The 17,509-nt window shown below is 45.5% G+C and overlaps 2 protein-coding genes across 17 annotated transcripts; one reads left to right on the top strand and one right to left on the bottom strand.

Annotated features, from left to right (window-relative positions):
• The first annotated feature begins 4,910 nt into the window (after positions 1 to 4,910).
• LOC117649236 (cytoplasmic dynein 1 intermediate chain-like) lies at positions 4,911 to 15,058 on the top strand. 16 transcript variants are annotated; one of them, XM_034391790.1, is made up of 16 exons: positions 4,911 to 5,018; positions 6,016 to 6,157; positions 6,246 to 6,348; positions 6,422 to 6,533; positions 6,621 to 6,742; positions 8,127 to 8,189; positions 9,142 to 9,162; positions 10,851 to 10,898; positions 12,551 to 12,718; positions 12,811 to 12,967; positions 13,058 to 13,312; positions 13,394 to 13,511; positions 13,598 to 13,832; positions 13,912 to 14,072; positions 14,147 to 14,413; positions 14,532 to 15,058. In XM_034391790.1, exons 2-16 carry the CDS (start codon positions 6,059 to 6,061, stop codon positions 14,688 to 14,690), a joined length of 2,088 nt encoding a protein of 695 aa, XP_034247681.1. In that variant the 5' UTR covers positions 4,911 to 5,018; positions 6,016 to 6,058; the 3' UTR covers positions 14,691 to 15,058. The 16 variants fall into 16 exon arrangements, with proteins under 16 accessions (XP_034247681.1, XP_034247686.1, XP_034247680.1 ...); XM_034391795.1 differs by lacking the exon at positions 4,911 to 5,018 and adding an exon at positions 5,353 to 5,505 and having other exon boundaries at positions 8,157 to 8,189; XM_034391789.1 differs by lacking the exon at positions 4,911 to 5,018 and adding an exon at positions 5,353 to 5,505.
• Positions 15,059 to 15,125: 67 nt separating this feature from the next.
• LOC117649047 (splicing factor 3B subunit 4) lies at positions 15,126 to 17,462 on the bottom strand. The gene is made up of 7 exons (XM_034391425.1): positions 17,429 to 17,462; positions 16,868 to 16,951; positions 16,640 to 16,785; positions 16,427 to 16,555; positions 15,763 to 16,332; positions 15,478 to 15,676; positions 15,126 to 15,391 (listed from the first exon to the last, which is right to left on the bottom strand). The coding sequence occupies exons 1-7, from the start codon at positions 17,460 to 17,462 to the stop codon at positions 15,207 to 15,209; spliced, it is 1,347 nt and encodes a 448-aa protein (XP_034247316.1). The 3' UTR covers positions 15,126 to 15,206.
• Positions 17,463 to 17,509: the final 47 nt, after the last annotated feature.

Here is a 17,509-nt window from a genome sequence, read left to right as displayed (position 1 = left end):
GCACTCTTAAAACACTCTGTGGCTATTAGTTTAGAGGACTCCAAATTTCACGTCCGTGCAACCAGTCGTAGAAATGGGAGAAAAATAAAATGGATTGCCCCATCGACGCGAGACTCCCCTTCGATGCGTCTGCATCAGGCCGGCCTTAATCTGTGACACCCTTCTCCCGCTCCCCCACCCCCGGGACGGACGTAGGGTTTCTTGCCGTCCCGTGCCCTGCCGTCGCCGCGTCTACAGTCCGCGCTCCAAGCACAGCTCTGTCGTGGGGTCCGTGGTCGCGGGCGGCCTCGCCGCAGCCCCTACTCCGCCACGCTGACGGCGAACACGGCGAAGACAGCGCCACAGCACCGCAGTTAGCGCCAGACAAGGTGGCCGCCAAATTCCCGCGCGGCGCGTAAAGAATCCCCGAAAAGAGGGCCGAAAATTCGGCGCCTCCGACCTCCACCCCAATCCACTCCGCGCCACCGTCCGCGGCAGCGGCATTCTTTGAGCCGGGCGGGGCGGCGGGGCGGCGGGGCGGCAGGGCTCGGTGCCCCTCGCGGTCCCCACGCGGTCCACCCCACCCCCGCGCCGCCGCGCCGCTGCGCCACTACTCAGCGATTCTATTTTGTGCCATAAATTATGGAGACTTTGCCGACATCAGGAGTTATTCGCCTGTTCGCTCATTTCTTCTCCTCCGGCGAACGTTCCCGAAGTCCGGGAGGCGCACCCCTTGCGCCACGGGCCCGCGACATACGGCCGCCGCCGAGGCCCCCACGCCCACCCCGTCACACACGCAGGCAGGCACACTGGCAGAGGGCCCCTGGTTTTGTTTGTCACATTCACTTTTATGAGGTCTCTAAACGGTCCCAATTGTGCGAAACGGCAACAGCGCCGTCGCAATGCTCCCCCGCAGAGAGATGACCCGATTTTGAAATCTAATTGGTCGGGAGCCGTGCCGCCCCGCCCCGCCCCGCCCCAGCCCGCGCGCCGCCTTGCCTTGCCGACCGAATTGCCGGAAATTGGGATGAAAAACAAGGAGGGCAAAGTGGCCCGGTCAGGAAGGCTTGCCGAGGCTTGCTCATCGGCGTGCTCGTTCCGCCCGTCTCTCTCGGCGTGCGGTTCGCGGCACCGCGGCACCGCGGGGTGGGAGTCGCGCCCTCGCCTCGCCTCGACCCCGCCGGAGCCCTCCGAGACCCTCCCGAGTAAATACCAATATTCGCTTTGAATTGAATGAGAGCCCCGAGAGGTGCGCGTCGCCGCCCCGCCACCCCTACCCCCTCCCCCTCCGCTTCGCGTTCGGCGGCGCCGCGCCGCGCCCAGCCCAGCCCCGGGTACACTGTGCACTGTGGGCGCCGCCTAGCGCTGACTAGATTTACACGTATTGCATTAGCCATTAGCCAATTTGGACGCGTGTCTCTGCAGGCAGCCTCCGGGGCCCTCCGGGGTGGTAAGGGCTGCGAGCTGCGGGATGCGTAGCCGGCAGGGGGGCCGTTCGGAGCCAAGCCCACAACACTTGAAATGAATTTCAAAACGGGGATTCGGTTCACTCCAGATTTCCACGTATGGACACCGTTACAGTACGCACGACTGAAAGCCCCCTCGGTTTGCAGCGACGATCCCTCTTCGTCCCCGACTCGGCGTCCGGCCGAAAATCAGAGGAGAGGTGTGCGAGGGCGCGGGAGAGAAGGAGAGGGTGTTTGTTGACAGCCGCAGCAATGATAGTGGGGTCAATCCCCCTGGCCTCTCCCTCGCCCGGGCCGCCCGGGCGCCGATGTCATTTTTCGCACCAGAGACACGCCGCCAAAACAAAGGGGAAGTCTACACCAGTTACCGGACAAGTGGAAACAGACGCGCCCAGTGTGCGTGTGCGTGCGTGAGTGCGTGCGTGTGTGCGTGAGGGAGGGAGACGTCCCCGTCGGCCCCCTGGACGGCCCCATGGACGACCCAGCCGTAACGCACTCAGAAGCAGCTGGCGGCGGGGAGGAAAAATAGGAAAACGCGACACTGCTACTGGGGTCGAGGGTGGCGCAGGGCTGCGCAGCCATTCGCTGCGTCTTGAGAAAGCACCTACCTAGCAGACGCGGCACGCACCGCTGCACCTGCACCCCGCAGCCAGCGGACTCATTCCGAGAGTCGTTTTCGTCGGTCTGTCCCTCTCGCACCTACACGGGACGCCCCATGAGTGCGAGGGAGACAGAGCGGCGAAAACGACTCTCGGAATGAGCCGCTCCAGCGCGTGCCGCGGCGTGCCGCGTGCCAAAGGAATGGCAATGGCGGCATTGTCGCGAATCCAACGCCACATTCGTGCATAACTCGCCAGTAAGAGGGCCATGGCCTGCAGGAGGACGCATGCCGACTCGCATGCCGAGACTGCACGGCTTGGAGCTCTCAATATTTAATTGTCTACGCGGTGGCGGCTCTGGGGCCCCACGGGGGCCACCAAGGGCTTCCCTCTCGGGACCCAAGGGGGCCTCACCACCCGCGCAAATGGACCGTGCTGGGGCCCAGGCCCAGGCCCTGCCGACGACCCCGCCTCGCAGCGCGAAGCGCCGCGTATACCTCTCGGCCACACTCTCAAAACGAATGCCTCGAATATGTCTGCCTCGTTGGTTGCAACGACCACTGCGGGGCGCCGGCGTGCCACCACGGCGTGCCGCGCATGGAGGCCATAGAGTGCCCCCGCAGCCCCGGGCAGCCCCGGGCAGCCGCGCTCAATCTGTCATCGCCACTGATAAATCGGCCAAGTTTTTTTCCAACTGGAGCGGGGCGGTGGCAGAGGAGGGCCGCCCTGGCGGTCCGACGGGTCACCTTCCCGACGGGGAAGGGTGTGCGAGGGGCGGCCGTCGCGGACGTCGCGCTGTCCGGAAGGACGCACCGGCCACGCCGTGCCCGAAGTTGCAACCCCTCAGGACCTTCGGAATGAGGAATCAGGTCATGCAGTGCAGTGCGGCCATAAGGCGCCGCAAGGCCGTACCGCTCTGGCCGGCGACGGGTCAGACAGAGGGTCAGACAGAGGGTCAGACAGAGGGTCAGACAGAGGGTTGGCCGGTCCGGCCGAAGACGGGCGGCGTTCCTTCCGGCCCTTTCACGGGACACTAATAAGGAAGGGCCGCGGTTCGCGACGACTAGACCCGTGGCGACCAGCAGGCCCCGCGCCGGAAGTGGATTAAACGATACGCTATCCGCTGGCCGCCCCCGTGCGCACCGTGCCCAACGCCGATAGCATTGCCGCAGGGACACGCGAAGCAAGTGGGAATCCGGGGCACCGTCCGCGCGGTCACCGCTGCAGCGCAGGTACACGGGGTACACGGGGTGGGTCGTGACGGCAGTGGTCCGCGCTGCCATGGCCTCACGGGCCGCACGTCCGGCGGTCGTTGGGGCAAGGCGAAGGGCAGGGCGTAGTGCGAGGGCAGTGGCGCAGTGGCGGTGGCAGCAGAGGTTCGCTTCGCCGCGCCGGTGGAGGGCGTCAGGGCAAGTCCGGTCGGGGCAAGTCCGGCCTATCCAATTTCCGGCAAATTGGCTCCCAAGTTACACATTTAAGGCCGTGCGTCCGCAGCATGGCGAAGCACTGCGAGGCGAGCCACAGGCCGCCCCTCCCCCCACCACCGCTAAACACCGCGGTCGGCGGTCTGCCCGTCAGACACCGTGCTCCGCAGGGACTTATTTGGGGGAGGTGGGGAGCTACTGCCCGGCGGGGCCTGGCGGGGCCTCGGCCCGTTCACCCTGCTGGGATTCAGCCACATTCACGCCTTCAAATTAATCCTTCAGCCTATTTTATTGTTAATTTTATTTACTTTGTACAGAGAGGTTCAGGGCAAGACGGCGAGCGGCGGCGCGGTGCGGTAGCTGCGGCACAGCAGGCAGCAGGCCGCGTCCATGAGCAGCAGCACGGCCACGGCGAAGGACACGGCGGCCACCACCAGCTCGGGCAGCGCCACCGGCCTGGACGCCAACAGCAGCAGCGCGCCGAACATGGCGAAGCACACCAAGCCCAGCAGCAGGAACGGCAGCATCTGCAGACATCAGCGCGCGCAGCGCACATTGAGGAACAGTCACCAAGGGTATTTTTGTGGATATCAGAGGCACTTGCCACGCTGCCGGGGATGGGCAGGCCGGCGAAGCGCGACAGCAGGTCCACGACGAGGAGGCAGAACAGGCCGCCCCACATGCCCATCATGACGTCCACCAGGACGCGCCCGGGGACGGGGCCCACGTAGGTGGAGTCCGCCATGCCGGCCGTGCCGCGGGGCAGTCACACTACGGACAGAAGCCAGTTCTGCTGGGGAAAACGGTCACGGGGGTCACGGCCATCGGGCAGTCACGTCACTAGCCGAAATAAGGACGGATCGAGGCCCCCAAGGTCTATTCGAATACTAGGCCCCGTCACATGTTTTCATGTGACGGGGCAGCGCCTGCTTGCGATCAGACGAAGTGAAGGCGCACCACTCCTGTCGGTGAATATCGCCGTCACTCGGCCAGCGAGGCGGGTGTACCAGCGACAGCCATCTTGATCCTTGGCTCGGGCTAAGCCAGTTCACCCAACTTCCTTCTGGCAAACATCTTTGGTCCGGCTCCATTCAGGTAACGGGATTCTTTCCAAGGGTTGGCTTTCTTTTTATTTCTTTCAAGTCCTCGCGCAGCGATGAACATGGAGTGACACGTTCTTCGAGTCGCGTCGATCGCGTCCTTCGTTCAAAGCAGTCCTGGTCCTGATTTTCCGCCACAGAGATTCCCTGTGTCGCACGTTACCAACGAAACGAAATTATTCAAACACTAATTTTTACATCAGAGTCCACTAGCAAATACCGAAATTGGTTGAGATGTTAAGGACTCAAAATTTCGTGTGTATCATTCAATCATCTATGCACTAGAGCTGCGAAGTCAGGTGACACTTCCTTCGCGTTTGTCACAGTTGTTGGTAACATTCGGCGCCTTTTAATAGGACGAACGCCCGCTTCGTCTTGTTTCCAGTTTGGTCGAGAGGACCGGAGTGGACAATCAATGACTCTCTAGTTCCAGTTGGCATGGTTTTTCCGGTACTGTCCTGTTTTGTTTTTCTTTTTTCCACACTTGTTGTTCGACTGCTGGTCTGGTTGTATTTGTTTTCCTTGTCATTTGTATCCCAAAAGTGATAACGACGGTAAGTTGGGTACCGGTGGCGCCACCATGCGGCGAGGCTAAGAAGCTCTGTAGCCAACCTACTAAACATTAAGACACACTAAGAATTGAGATGTTTGAAAAAAATTGAGATGTTTTGAGCTGCAGAATTTTTCCCCCTTTTTTCTGACAATTATTTAGCCATTCTCTAGTCACATTTGAGTTGTTTATTTTGCTAATTTGTGGAAACGTAAGAACAAAATGATTGTGTGTGAAGTTTGGCTGCGCGTCACGTCACCACCTCGATCCCGTTCCGCCATCTTAACTTCTGTGCATTTGGACGTTTGGACGATGGATTTTGAATTTTGTCTCTCAACAGTGATGTAAACAGGGTTGGAGACTTTCACAAGAATTAGTTCTCAAAGCGTAAGTGTTGCCGCAACTGAAAGCCTTTTGTCTTCCTCATCGCACCGCATGAGAGGTGGCTTTCGAAAGTCTGGTGCAGGCCGCGCGTCCGTCTGCACCTTGGTTAAGTGGTTCACTTTATTTACCTTCCTACGCGCTTCTTGGGAGGAGCAGATCGATACGTTTAGTGTTTGCGACCGAGCTTCGTCAAGCGCGTTTGTACCAAGAATCAAATGCAGAGTTATTATTCACAAAATACTCCGTGTTGGCCTGTTTTCTGTCACCTTTGTTGACAGTTCGTGACGTATGTGCCCTAGACGCCCACATCACATTACTGTCCTGACGAGTTCGTAGTTGTGCTGAACTCCTCGTTGCATCGAATAGCGCCCATTAATGCTCCTTAGCCGTGCTGTGATCATTTTTGTCTGCAATGGATGAGTCCTCCATTTGGTTACCAGTTGGCGGTTTGTTAGAAAGTTGTTGAAATTTGCTGTAATTTGTTTTAAAATGTTGCTTTTTTTTACCATGCAGGTACAATTATACCCAAAGCTAAAAGGAATAACCATCTTCCAAAATGTCTGGACGGAAGGAAGAGCTGGAGAAAAAGAAGGCGAAGCTTCAAGCTATTCGCGAGGAGAAGGAGAGGAGAAGAAGAGAAAAAGAGCAGAAGGATGTAAGAAATTAAATATGCTAGTCACTTCTAATTTATTTTATTTTGGAGAAAACAGTGTTTTGATAAGTGTGTGAAAAATATTTTTCAGATGGAAGATGCCGCTACCAGAGCTCAGTATGGAGAAAAAGAAAAAGACCAAAGAAAGGAACTAGAAGACATGTTAACATCTTTAGGAATTGCACCACCCTCCGGTACAAAATTTATGAGTAAGAAATTATTTTCATGCTTGTAAGAACAGGTCAACTGAATCTTTTTCTCTTACAGATGTTTTGTCAAGTTTATCAAGTATGCCATCATTATCAGCTGAACACAGTGATAATGCCACACCTGATACAAGCCTCACACTAAATTCAGCATCCCCTATCACACCTGCCAGGCAAGTTACATTTTTATAACTTGCTGATAACTTCAGCCACATATTAGCATTTTTGTCTTTGTAATCGTTACAATCTTTTTCTTACAGTAAAAAGAAATCAACCCAACTGAGTGTAGTTACTGTACAGTCAACTACCATTGCCCCTAAGGAAACAGTTACCTATGCTAAACAGACACAGACTGTTACTGCAAGTGGTCATGAGCGAGACGGTGAGTACCTGCACTTACATATTTACGATAGGGATATGAGCTATAGGTTTTCGTATGACAAAATAGTGAAACTTCGAAGGATATGCAATTTAATCAAATCTTCAAATTTCATTATGGGTTCTTCCCAAGTTTTGAATGTATGTTTTGTTCAGGCATTATCAGTTTTCTTTGAGCAAGCACACTTGCCACTTTAAAAAATGGAATATTTATCATTACGAATGAGATTTAAACCTACACCATTGACGGACAGTATTTCATTTTGCTGACCTATAATTGGCTTGTACGGGACATTTGTACTAGTGCATGGGGATGTAGTGTTGTGTTGTTATCTTCTTAAACAGTTTCAAAATTAAAACCCTATTATTTTCATTGGCCTTCACAGTGCAATAGTAGACCTGTGACACCACTCTTTCTTTCATTTTAAATGCCTAACTACTGTATTTCACTAATGTATTTCTAATACAACTTTAATTTAACGCAGCTGTCCAATTTTATTTCTATCCCAATTCTGAGTTAAATTTTTTGTTGTTCTTGCCGCTTGTGCATAAATGTAATCATATTGCTTCAGTTTAGTGTGTCAATGCATTCACAAGGGACTTGTCATTCTTTTTGCAACATTTTCAGTATATAGAGTCAAGCTTGCAGTTCAATAATGCCTGCAATGGATGCAATAGTTTACTCTTCTATTTTTTCATTGATTATTTTGGGGGAGGGGGGAGGGATTTGGTTTGATAAGCCTGAGGAAACCCACCTGCTCCTTGTCTTGTAGTGTTTTTTTTTTTCCTGTTCTTTGTCCTATATGCTTTCACTTCTACTCTTACCTATGTATTTATAAATTGTTTTCCTTTTTCAGTTTTAGACTCAAGAATCTATCTTGTTGCTATTGAATGATCCTCAATGCTTTTGTTTTTATTTTGTATGCTGTTTTCAGTTCTGGGCTAATTTGTGTGTAAGTTCACAAGGTGTCTTGCTTGTTTTGCATCAATCTTGATGTGGTATTTGCTGGAAGTAATATCTGTTTTAGAAATTTCATTTCTGAACTTAGTTTGCAGTAATATTAGAACAATAGAAAAGCATGTCTCAGCCTTTTTTTCACCTTTTTCCCTTTTTATTTAATTTGTAGATTGTTACCTGCAACACATTTCCCCAATATGTAAAATCTCTGTGAATGTGTAAATTCAGTCTGCACAATTTTTCAATGCAAGGAGGCAGTACCTATGAATCAATATCTCAACATGGTTCCTTGTTGTTATACCTCTGAAAGACTCAGATTTTAGGTTGGATAAGGATCAGGGCATTAATATATAATTTGAAGTATTCTACAAGGCTCATAGAGCACTCGGCAACCTGTTTGTGCTTCTGTTACTGCACTCTATATAAAAAGGATCTTCTTCCTCCTCTTCTCCGTTGAAAGGATACTTCGAGGACTGGTGGAGGCCGCGCAAAGGTGGGTTTTATGATGCATCTGGAAGCTATTTTCCAGTATGGTGTCTGTATTTGTTATGTGTGCCTTGTAGAAAAATATGATATCAAATTGAAACAATACCGTGAATGCTTCCTCGAAGAATGCAATGAAGTTGGATGTGCTATAAAGCGCTGATAAGGTGTTTATTGTTGTAATTTATTTATTTCTATTAGTTTTGGAAGAGTTGTACAGTGGTATCAAACATGTCTCTTTTAATGTAGGAACTTTTAGCGGTTCAATCAATTCGAGTGTACACTTCCATTGTTTACATACCTGTGCACTTCTACGCTTTTCACAATTTTGAAAAATTCACACTATTCCTCAGAAAATACCAAATCAGCATTAAATTTGACTTTTTATTTGTTGACCTTTTTTTTTGTTTATCTTTCCAGAAAAAGAATGATTTTTGTATCCTCAGTCAACAATTTGTAAGCTTGACTGTGTATCTTATTTCTCTCTATAACTGCCAGCATTTCTCAGCATTGGGTTGCTTTTTCTCTTCTTTCTCATGCTCTCAACATGTGTATGTGTGTATATTTGTTACTTTGTTACTTCTGTAATCATCACCGTTACCTCTCAAACAAAGTAACAAATGAATCACCTCCTTGAGTAACCAGTGCAATGTGAATGTGACGGTTTCCTCATGCTTAAATCAAATCTAACCAAATTATTAAATGTTTCCATCCCAAGAAAAGAGTGGTGGTTTCAGGGAGCGTAGTCCATGTTACTGATTATTTTGCATATTGAACTAATTTATGTCTTGACACGAGCAAATTTAAGAAAATTGCTATCATTAACGAGTATCAACTATTTTACCCCACATTGAACTAACTTGCTGCTGTAATCTTTCATAATGTTTTATGCTCAATACTGAAATTCATTTGTTTCTGTTTTGTTTTCCATCCTGCCCCTTTATCAACTTACTGCCATGTAGCTCACGCCTTCGACTATTACGGTAAGTTAAGAATTCAGCCTTCCTCAAATTTTAGAGTTTTATGACAAAATATGATGTTATCCCACAAAAGAATTAAGTTGTCTCTCAAGAAATGGTTTTTAAATTTAGAGATGATTAGAATTTTGGTTTATCTGTGTTATTTCAATATCATCTGTAATCTGTTGTGCCTCCATGTTTCACAACACTACACTTCGAATATTGTATTTTTGTCAAAAATGGAATCATTTGTGGGTAAACATCTGTGTGCAACTGAAGATTTTTTCTACTTTTATTATTAATATTAAGATTTTGAAGTTCTTTATCATCAAAATGAAGCATAGGTGTAGCTCACAAAAACTTTTAACATTATATTTCCAATAATTTTGTGAGATTTATGAACTTTTGGGCTTTGGAATGGGATAGGGGTGCAGTCTTCAATTTGCAAGGCATTTAATTTGAAAAAATTTCTCTCTTGCTTCTTGAAATTTATGCTGGAGCTTGGCACTGTGCTGCATCTCCTTGCTTATCAATATGTGTTTTTTTTTTTTTTTTTTTTTTTTGGTTCGTGTCCAGTTTGTACCTTTTTCTCCCCCTCACAGGTCACTCTAGTGTTCATTTTAACTTAGATTAAGAGTCAGCCATACTTATATTCATCTAAGGTATTTACTATTTTTGAAAATTGGAAGGAAAGTAAGAATGATTATCTACAGGTTAAACTGAATATCTGCCAAATTGAGCAACTTAACGCACCTTCCAGTGGTTTCTCCATATTAGAATGCATATCTGAAACAAGACACATGGACTTAGCTATCATTAGCTGATAGTTGGCCTGGAAATGATTTGGTGATCTTGTTAGACATTGCATTAACATTGTTGTTTCCGAACTTCTCTGCTTTGAGTGTACACTTTCATCATTCTTCAAACAATACTAAACTTAGAGACTTAAGTCTGTGGCATGCCCAGGAAAATCTCGCTGGATACCCTTTCGTTGTTTTGATTTTAATTTTTTTAAACGTGTGACTCTTTTTTAATCTGTCCCCTATCCTTTGCCTATTCCTTGCTTGCTGCCTTAGTCTGGTAACAATTGCTGTACAGTGCACTTCATTATTCAATTTACCAATGGCAATATGCTGTAATGGCTGTCTGTTTTCTGTTGCAACTAACATTTTGTCAAAGTTTGCATATGGTGCTGGAAAAATTGCAGTCCTTCTGAATCACTTCTTAGTATGAAGTCGTGATCACGGGTTGCACTTTTCCCTTGCTGTATGTAGGTAATGTCTGTAATTCTTACGTTGACTCTGTAAAAGGCTGGTTTATCTGAGGAATTTGGTGAAAACATTATCTTCTTCAGAGTGTGAATTGATTGAGCAATCTGGTATCGTTTTCAATATGAAATCAATATTCTTCTTATTTTTCAAGGGCTGCAAATGAGTAGTTGCAATCTGGGGCTTATGTTCTGTAAGCTGTGGTAAAATATAAATTAGTAATTTGTTTTAACTCTGGGATTTTTTATTATTATATTTGCTTTCCCAAGCGCTAATTTTCTCTTTAGCCTGCTTTGCATTGAAGCCCTCCTGATTAATTCAGTCATTTGCAGCCTTGAAACGGGCACATTTCTGGCAAACGTTTATGGAATGTTTGATTCATGTAATCACTTTGAAGTGTTTCTTTGTCTATCATGATTGTTTTGTTTTATTTCATCCCAAAAGACGAGTACAATCTAAACCCTGGTTTAGAATGGGAGGATGAGTTCACAGGTAGGTGTTCAGTCTAGCACACCTGTCTTTCATTTTCTAGTCTTTTTTTTTTTTTTTTTAATGAAAGAAACTAGTTAGTTGGCTGGATGAAACCTAAGAAGGCTGCGTTAAATTGTGACTGTGACTCTTTGGTCACCAATTTTTGTCCATAGCATGAACTTAATCTTAGTTAGATTTTTTATTTTTTTAAATATTTTGTATTTGTTGTTGCTTTTGCTGGCTGCATGGTGGCTTAGGCCGCTACTTGCAATTCTGTCATTCATGCACTAACACTCCCTGTTCTACACATCTTTTCACCACACTGTAGCTTTTATTTGACAGAGACACCATGGTTTTGTCACTGATTTACGGTTTACACTACAATTGTGTAAATACAAGGAAGCCTTTCATGCAACACTTCTTGGTGCTCATTTCAGAGAAGAAACAACTTGTTCATAGTCTCCCTCCTGTTTTAGATATGCAGGGGAATGAAGTAGCCACAGTTCTTCGTTTTACTTTGACATCAGAGAAAGAGCTATGTTTGATTATCTGTTTCATATTTTCATAAGTGTGTGTTATGTGTGTGGCTGACAGAGCAAGGTGCCTACTGCCTATGGCCTCCAGCACCTTGTAACTTTCTCATTATTTAGTATATGTTGCCATTTCCCTTATCAACTGTTTTTGAAATGAATCAATCGTGCATGCTGGTTTCAATGCCAAAGTATCATACTGCTAGTATCCTGAGTTTTAAATATTTTTTCACTGTATTGCTGGCTCATTTTGCTTTGGATGTGCCAGGTGCTAAATCAAAGATCGCCTAGTTCAAACACTTTGTAGTGAAAGAATAGAAAGCTGTATTTTTCAACTTAGAATTTTTGTAACAACACGGAACTTTACTCAGGGAATCTGCCCATAATTTTTTTTAACATCAGATTTGAAATTGTGCTATAAACTGACTAGTCCTAAATTATTTTGCATATTTTCATACATTTTGTGTTTTTTTATGTCGGTTTCCCTTACCTTAAATTTTGGGAGCATGATCAAGCATGATTCTTTCTCTTAGTTGTTTTGCATGCAAGTTTTGGGCATATTCTTTTTTTTTTTTTTTTGTCGCATTTGTCAGGTTTTTAGGCAAAACACCTCTAGAAACTTTTGGATTGTGTGCGTAATTGATAATTTGAAAGTACAGTTCTTTTTTTTGGTCTAGTTTACCTGTAGTGCATTTTTCTACATTTTGCTACTATGCTTCACCAAAACTTGAAAGGATTATCAATTTTATTTCTTGCACCGTTTTGAATATTTGTTGCTGACTTTAAGGTGTAGAACATTTTGTAGCTATAGTTGTGTTGTTGATACCTGAATTGTAGCATCACTTTGAGTGATTCATTTGCCTAGAAGAACTTAATGTTGAGGTGTTTTCATGCCTTTCTAATTTCATGTGCCCTTAAAACCAAATAATGTAGCTGTTGAGTTTAGTCATTGAAAAGTAAAATCAGTAGCTGAATTGAGTTTCATTACCGCAGACTTGCTGTTTAGAAAAAAAGTTAAATTTTGTTTAGATTCCATATAGTGCTCATGAATTTGCATTAAGTTACTCATTCAAATGAGGCTAGTGGTGCCGGGAGATAGGAGCGCCTTATTCACCGTAGTTTTGACTTATGATGATCTGCAAGCGGAAGAAGAAGAAAGCTCCTTGCCTCACATGGATGGTGGGCGTGGCGGCGGTGCATTCCATGGAAAGCTGCCTCCGGGAATCCTACCTCATGGACTGCCCCAAGTGAAAGACGTACAACCTGCCCAGACACCTCTAGAACAACAAAAGGAAGAAAAGAAAAAAGAAGGTAATTCAATCAAAAGAGAAGAGTTTTTCTTGTGTTTATAATTATTTTAGTACAATTAAAACCTCTTCTAAATGTATATTATTTTTCTACAGTGCGAGAATTGAGTGAGGATGAAAAGCAGATGATAATTTTGTCTGAAGATTTCCAACGATTTGTAGACCGAGCTGGTCGCATAGTGGAACGGGCTCTTGGAGAATCGACTGATATCTACATAGACTACACTGGAGTAGATGATGGAGATGAAGCTGGGTTAGCACTGAAGCTTACAAATTGTTTCTTAAGTATGGTATTTGTCAAATAGTTACTGTAATTTTTTCCCCTTTTTGTTTTCCCCCTCAGTGATGACAAGTCCAACCTTCGTCTTTCTCTGAACCGCTTTTTCCATGATGAGAGGTGGTCTCGCAATAGACCTGTAACGTCTATGGACTGGTCACCTCAATTTCCAGAACTTCTTGTAGCATCCTATCAAAATAATCCAGATTCTCCAAATGACCCAGATGGTGTCTGCCTTGTATGGAACACTAAATTCAAGAAAACTACCCCAGAGTATATTTTTCATTGTCAATCTCCAGTCATGGCAGCATCTTTTGCACGGTATGTGATTTTGTGTCATTATGTCATTATGCCCATTCAAAATGTATGTGCTGAAATTGTGGTCTTAATTGCCTGTTCCAGATTTCATCCTAATCTCATTCTGGGTGGCACATACTCTGGTCAAATTGTGGTCTGGGATAATAGAGTCCAAAAACGCACACCCATTCAGCGGACACCATTGTCAGCTGCAGCACACACTGTAAGTGTCTGCCTCTGCTCAAGATTATGACTGCAGTTTTGCTGACTATGAATCTTTTTCCAGTTTGTTCTTTCTGTTTTTCCCAGCATCCAGTGTATTGTTTGAATGTTGTGGGGACACCCAATGCACACAATCTGCTCAGTATATCTACAGACGGCCGGTTGTGTTCATGGAGCTTGGACATGCTTTCTCAGCCGCAAGAAACGATGGAGCTGCACCATCCGCGGCAATCTAAAACTGTTGCGGTGACATGCATGGCTTTCCCCAACAACGAAGTTAATAATTTCATTGTGGGAAGTGAAGAAGGAGCTGTGTTTTCAGGTGTTTATCTTGGAATTTCAATCCCTATTATATCAGTGTAGTGATTTGGCTCTAAGGTTTCATTCTTTTTGTGTTACAGCTTGTCGCCATGGAACAAAGGTTGGTGCTATTGAGCAGTATGATGGGCATCAAGGCCCCATCACTGGAATTTCTACTCATGCTGCACAGGGTGGAGTAGACTTCTCAAATCTATTTCTTACCTCCTCATTTGACTGGACGGTCAAACTGTGGACAACTAAGGTAAGCTGGTGAAACATCTGAAAGTTCTGAATTAGGTCTTGTGTAATGTGCCTAATAACAAACTTGTTTTCCAGGAAACTAAGCCTTTATATTCATTTGAAGATAATGGTGACTATGTTTATGACGTTGCCTGGTCTCCATCACATCCAGCATTGTTTGCTTCTGTTGATGGATGTGGCCGATTAGATTTATGGAATTTGAATCAGGATACAGAAGTTCCAATGGTGACTGCCGTGGTTGAGGGAAGCCCTGCTCTGAACAGGGTTTCGTGGACACCTTCTGGTCTTCATGTGACTGTTGGTGATGACCAAGGAAAAATATGGGTTTATGATGTGGGCGAGGTAAGCATTGCCATTATCTGTGAAGAAAAAAGAAACAACAACAAACATAATTTTTATTGCGGTTCAAGTTTGGATTCTAATCTTAACTCATTTTTGACACTTCCTTTTTACTTCCTAGCAATTGGCTCACCCACGACATGATGAATGGAACCGATTTGTCTACACACTTCAGGAGCTGAAGAGTAATCAAACTGATGAGGAGATGGAAAAATTAAGTGGGAGTGCTGTAAGTGGCCCAAATAGTTTATCAAGTTTAGCCTCAATAGCTTCACGGTAGGACTTTTTAGAAGATACATGAAAGTGATGTGTACTTAGTCATAATATTCACTCACAGTCATTCCCTGTTACATCAATTAACAATGTTAAGCTTTTAAAAGCACATTTGTTTAAATTTTTGATTACTTGCTTACATCATCATTATTGTGCAAGTTTGTTGCTGTTAGTGTTAATATGTGCAGTATAACACAAATTCTTTATAATTATTTATTGTTGATCTACATTTGTAAATCCATTAAGATCAATGTGCTTTGCTAACACTGGTTGTTTAATTTTATGTGCTGTGAGCATATTAAATGTCTCTCTGAAGAATTCTCAGTTCTTTTTCAGAAAACTTGTGCTATAAAGAAAATAAATTAAGCTTCTTTACTTTGTCTTTTGTTATTCTCTGCATCCTTTTCCTGGTGAGTGGAACGAAATGAGCAACACAACCATCTTCAATAGATGTCAAAGCTTTTTTTATTATGTACAAATTCACACAGGAATGACTCTTTCTCCACAATTAATAAATAAATAACTAGTAGTTATTATAGTCGTAACCTTCGCTCTCATCATAGCTCTCTTCCCAGCTGCCTCCATGAGGAGGTGGTGGCCTCATGCCTGGGCCCCTGGGGGGAGGAGGACCGCGCGGGGGGAATGGTGGTCTGCCGAAGGGAGGCCTACCAGGGGGACCAGGGGGACCAGGTGGCGGCGGTCTCCAGCCTGAAAGCGCACCAATTCAAAAAACATTTAAAAAAAATAATTTTAACAAAATAATTTAAATGTATTATTTAAATACACTTAATTACCATGAGGTCCTTGAGCATACTGTCCCTGGCCATAGGGCTGTGACATAGGTGCGTATCCATTTCCTTGGCCTTGCCATGAGGGCGGCATCATGCGGGGCGGTGGCGGCGCTCCAGGCTGTCCTGCAGTGGCGGAACCAGGTGGGCGCATGGGGGGAGGACCCTGGGGAGGCCTTGGCATTCCTGGAGGAAGTGGTGGTGCCTGCAAGAGCACATAGTACAGGATAAAACAAATTCCACGCAGATCCTGGATGAGACTAAAAATAAATTGAAACCAGTGCGACATACCCCCATTCCCTGCATCATGGAACTCGGCTGGCCGTTGGGAGGGAGAGGCGGTAGTGGAGGTTGTCCTGCCATGCTTGGGGGTGGTGGAGGCAGTCCTGGGGGCGGGAGGGGTGGAGGCTGCATGCCGACACCGCCGGGGGGCAGTGGGGGCGGCGGGATGCCCGACATCATCATGGAGTTCGGGGGCGGGACTGGTGGAGGAGGGGGTGGGAACATGTTTCCTAGAGAAGGTGGGGGTGGTGGCATCATGCCCATCATGGGGGTCATAGGTGGAGGAGGGGGCATTGCACTTGGAGGTGGTGGCAGCGGAGCTGTTGGAGGAGCATCTGCGAACAATTGATGAGGTCTGTCTGCTTGCGACAGCGGGTTCTGAGCAGCTAAAAGTCTTTCAGCTGCTGAGCCGTGGCGCTCTCCCTTGGCATCCTTCTTGAAAGCGTATGACACTGATATAGGCCTGTTGCAAAGGTACTGTCCATTCATAGCTTCTATGGCTGAGTCGGATGCTTCAAAGCTAGCAAAATTGATGAAGGCAAAACCCTTTGAGTTGCCAGTCTCTGGATCTCTCATTATCTGAAAATATATTTTAAAAGTGTTAAAAGGGCAAGAAGCATGAGCATGACAAGTTTATAACCAGCAAGAGTTTCCTTTAAAGAATCTGAGTTACCTTAGGTGTTTGTAAAATGACACCAAAAGCAGAAAATGTATCGTACAGAAGCTTCTCATCAACTTCTGGATCTAAGTTTCCAATGAATATGTTGGCTCCTACGTCCAGATTCTTCTGATGAGCTGAGGCCTGTATGAATGTCAAAAAAAGATTAGTTTTGACATCAAGCTTAGGTAGACCAAGTTTGGAATTTACAGTAAGCTATGGTTTTACCTTATTAACCCTGATAGGCTTTCCATATAACTTAATCATATTAAGAACCTTAATGGCATAATCGGCATCTTCCTCACCCATGAATTCCACAAATCCATATCCTTGATGCATTTGAGTTACTCTATCCTTTGGCATGTGAACATTAACTAAAAAATAAAGAAAATTGTTAGTAAGAGTAACTTCAATGAGAACAAACATCAAAAGACCAATTAATTTTGGGCCACTTACCGACCGGGCCAGCTTGAACAAATAACTCCCACATAAGTGTCTCCGAGACTTTGTCGTCCAGTCCACCCACATAAATTGTGGCATCTGTAACAAAAAAACGCATGATGAAACGCAGTTAGTTTAACAGAAAAGAATAAAATTTTTGTGATCAGGAAAATTTTGATTCTTTGCAAAAAAAAAAAGACAGTATTGCGAATCGAAGATCTTGGTAAACAAATATTAGCAGCCACTACAAAACCAAATATTTTAGGTTAAGGTCCTTCTATGTTTGGAACGTAAGACACAAGATATTAGACAAACTAACAATGACATGATCCATATTTCAAAGAAATAATTAAAAGTTAATTTTTTGTAAAAGCCAGGCAGATTTTTAACATGAAGGTGAAAAATAAACAGCAAAAATAAGTGCATGAGCGGTTTGCCGGCAGCAGGCGTCAGGCAACAAAACAAATCCAGTGTGCGTATTAATCATAGAAATAGTTAATTGAGAAACTTGGAATTAGAAAGACAAAGCAAGTTATGGTAAATTAGCGCTATTATGTTCAGATAAATCAAAATTACCTTGATTACGTTCAGCAATCGGTCCCGCCGCCATTATGGCTGTGTGTGTGCTGTTAACATTTACATGAGAAACTTACAGTA

Source organism: Thrips palmi, unplaced genomic scaffold (assembly GCF_012932325.1).
Source record: "Thrips palmi isolate BJ-2018 unplaced genomic scaffold, TpBJ-2018v1 HiC_scaffold_4, whole genome shotgun sequence".
Taxonomy (NCBI): domain Eukaryota; kingdom Metazoa; phylum Arthropoda; class Insecta; order Thysanoptera; family Thripidae; genus Thrips; species Thrips palmi.
This window is presented reverse-complemented; position numbering and strand designations above follow the sequence as displayed.

Excerpts from the sequence above, each read along its gene's own strand:
- LOC117649047 (XM_034391425.1), bottom strand. The coding sequence starts at position 17,462 with ATGGCGGCGGGACCGATTGCTGAACGTAATCAAG. Across the intron at positions 16,952-17,428 it reads GATTGCTGAACGTAATCAAG|ATGCCACAATTTATGTGGGT; the intron begins GTAATTTTGATT and ends TTTTTGTTACAG. Across the intron at positions 15,677-15,762 it reads CCATGATGCAGGGAATGGGG|GCACCACCACTTCCTCCAGG; the intron begins GTATGTCGCACT and ends GTGCTCTTGCAG.
- LOC117649236 (XM_034391790.1), top strand. The coding sequence starts at position 6,059 with ATGTCTGGACGGAAGGAAGAGCTGGAGAAAAAGAAGGCGAAGCTTCAA. Across the intron at positions 6,743-8,126 it reads AAGTGGTCATGAGCGAGACG|GATCTTCTTCCTCCTCTTCT; the intron begins GTGAGTACCTGC and ends CTATATAAAAAG. Across the intron at positions 13,833-13,911 it reads AGAAGGAGCTGTGTTTTCAG|CTTGTCGCCATGGAACAAAG; the intron begins GTGTTTATCTTG and ends TTTGTGTTACAG.